The sequence below is a fragment of the Palaemon carinicauda genome, chromosome 5 (genome assembly GCF_036898095.1).
Source record: "Palaemon carinicauda isolate YSFRI2023 chromosome 5, ASM3689809v2, whole genome shotgun sequence".
In the NCBI taxonomy this organism is placed as follows: domain Eukaryota; kingdom Metazoa; phylum Arthropoda; class Malacostraca; order Decapoda; family Palaemonidae; genus Palaemon; species Palaemon carinicauda.
In genome coordinates, this window is record NC_090729.1 from 110,770,375 (window position 1) to 110,772,874 (window position 2,500).

The 2,500-nt window shown below is 41.0% G+C and overlaps 2 protein-coding genes across 2 annotated transcripts in view; both read right to left on the reverse strand.

Annotated features, from left to right (window-relative positions):
* LOC137641077 (golgin subfamily A member 6-like protein 6) overlaps positions 1 to 1,820 on the reverse strand; it is a 2,469-nt gene extending 649 nt beyond the window's left edge. Inside the window, exon 1 of the mRNA XM_068373523.1 lies at positions 1 to 1,820. This exon is cut by the window's left edge and continues 649 nt beyond it. Within this exon, the coding sequence (XP_068229624.1) occupies positions 1 to 1,820 (1,820 nt within the window).
* Positions 1,821 to 2,020: 200 nt separating this feature from the next.
* LOC137641078 (myosin-4-like) overlaps positions 2,021 to 2,500 on the reverse strand; it is a 1,388-nt gene continuing 908 nt past the window's right edge. The window contains exon 2 of the mRNA XM_068373524.1: positions 2,021 to 2,500. This exon is cut by the window's right edge and continues 313 nt beyond it. Within this exon, the coding sequence (XP_068229625.1) occupies positions 2,021 to 2,500 (480 nt within the window).

The window sequence follows — 2,500 nt, forward strand, 5'->3', positions numbered from 1 at the left end:
CAGTAGTCAAAATTACCATATCTGTTAACCCATGTTTGACAATTACCATTATAGGCGGCCAAGGCCTCCTCTTTGGTTGGATTTTCCGAACAACCCAGAATCTTGTGAGGTGGATGGTCTTTTTGGCAGAGCTCTATCCAATTCATGAGCACTATTTTATCCGTTTCACTCATTGTGTCTGGAAGGGACTCTTCTATTTCCGTTTTGGGAAAAGGTGTGTCACTTTTTCCATCTTGCTCTTCTTCTTTTTCTTCTTCTTCTTCTTCTCTTGATTCCTCTGATGTTTTCTCTTGATCTGCTTCACATTCTGTCTTATTCTCCTCCTCATATGGGACATATTTTCTGTTGGATTCATTTCCTCTGTCACCAATGCCACCAGTACTTTGTTCTCTCATTATGAACGATTCTTCTTTCTCCTTTGCTTCCTCTTCCTTTGTTAACGTATTATCATTACGATCTATTAAGCCGTCCAGGGTAACTTGCCTGAGGTTTTCTTTGGTTCCATTTATTTGCTCACTAACCTTCCATACATCTTGGTCTGGTAAATTAACCCTGCTTGTGATGCCTTCTGACAGTTGCCTGTCTTCAACTGGACTCTGCATTGATGTCTGTGTCCCCTGGTTAACTTCTGATATATCATGGTCCTCTTGGTCCATCAATTCTTCAACATCGATGTCCTTCATCATGAGCCAGGCATTGCACATCGTATCTTCGTAACCACGATTCATTATTTCTTCAATGATTGCAAGTTCTTCCTGTGAACAGGTCAGATGCAAATAACTTTCTGCTAACTTTTCAAGAATAATGCTGGCTCCCTCGCAGCCTATGACTGTGCAGTAGTCAAAATTACCATATCTGTTAACCCATGTTTGACAATTATCATTATAGGCGGCCAAGGCCTCTTCTTTGGTTGGATTTTCCGAACAACCCAGAATCTTGTGAGGTGGATGGTCTTTTTGGCAGAGCTCTATCCAATTCATGAGCACTATTTTATCCGTTTCACTCATTGTGTCTGGAAGGGACTCTTCGATTTTAGTTTTGGGAAAAGTTGTGTCTGTTCTTCTATCTTTCTCTTCCTCTTCTCTTGATTCCTCCAATGTTACCTCTTGATCTTCATCACATTTTATCTCTTTTTCCTCTTCCCCCTCCTCTTTCTCCTCCTCCTCTTCTATCTCCTGCTCCGTGTCCCATTCCAAATCAGTGGGTGAGACCTTCCGAGTATCAGTTGGGAACTTCATCCTCTCCCTCCCTCTCTCCCTCTTCGTTTCCTTGGTATTATTTTCAAAATTCACTAACATTTCTCTAAAGAAATTTATCCCTCTCTCCGCTATCTCTTTATTTTGTTTATAAAAGTTGCTTAACTTGCTAAAATTTCTTAAGTCTTCAGCCTGTTCGTCAATGGTTTTTTGATGTGTCGCAACTGTTTCCCTGAGCTTTATTATTTCTCCATTGGCTGCATTCATGTGGTGGTTCCTCTGCTGTATTACAAAGTCCCTTTCACAAATCTTCTCCAAAAGATCCTGTATGTAGTGATCTTTCTCCAATGCAGTTTGTCCCATCTCTTGCATTATAGCCCGTGCTGTTTCTAATGCACCTTCAGCCTCTTCTCTCTTCCTTCTCTCGGCTTCCAGTTCTTTCCTCTTCTCTATTTCTAATTTCAATTCTTCCCTGAGCTTTTGCAACTCTTCCTGCAGAGCTTGTATTTGGATCATCTTGTCTTCTATTGGACCTGCTTCCATGCAATTGACAGGACTAAAATTACCTGCCCCTCTTGCCTCTAGCTCCTTTTGCCCTGCAGAAACCACCAAGGGCTCCTCCATAGGGACATGCCTCTTCGTCAGGGTCTTGTTGGGCCTCCTTTGGCTCTGTAGAAACCACCAAGGGTTCCTCCATAGGACACGGTTCTTCACTGATTCGATTCATTTCCTGGTTCACAGTCTGAGCTAGGCCGCCACTGCGCAATTCATTCCTACAAAAACAATGCTGAATTTTATTCACCGACTTCTGGATTTCGAGTCCTCTAGCTTTTTTCAGGAGGTGCACATGGGTTTCCAGATGGCCTTTCATGAGGAGATTTTTTGGGGTTTAATCCTAGAGATTTTATATCTGCTCTCAGTGATGTCAGTAACTCCTTAACAATATCACTATGGATAGTACAAATTTTTATATCTACTGCTTTCAATCTTTTCGTCTTTAAGAAACGCCTCTCTTCTACTTGCTTTCGTAGAGCTTCTGCCAAATCTTCTACAATTCTTTGATGTTGACTGTCCATTTCTTCTTTTGTCATTGCCTCAGAAATATCAAATTCTTTCCCCTCAATGACATTATTTAGAGAAGAGATTACACTATCACTCTCCTCAATGACATTATTTAGAGAAGAGATTACACTATCACTCTCCTCAATGACATTATTTAGAGAAGAGATTACACTATCTCTCTCCTCAATATTATTATTTAGAGAAGAGATCTCACCCCTCAATCCAGCAATTTCCTCCTGGTA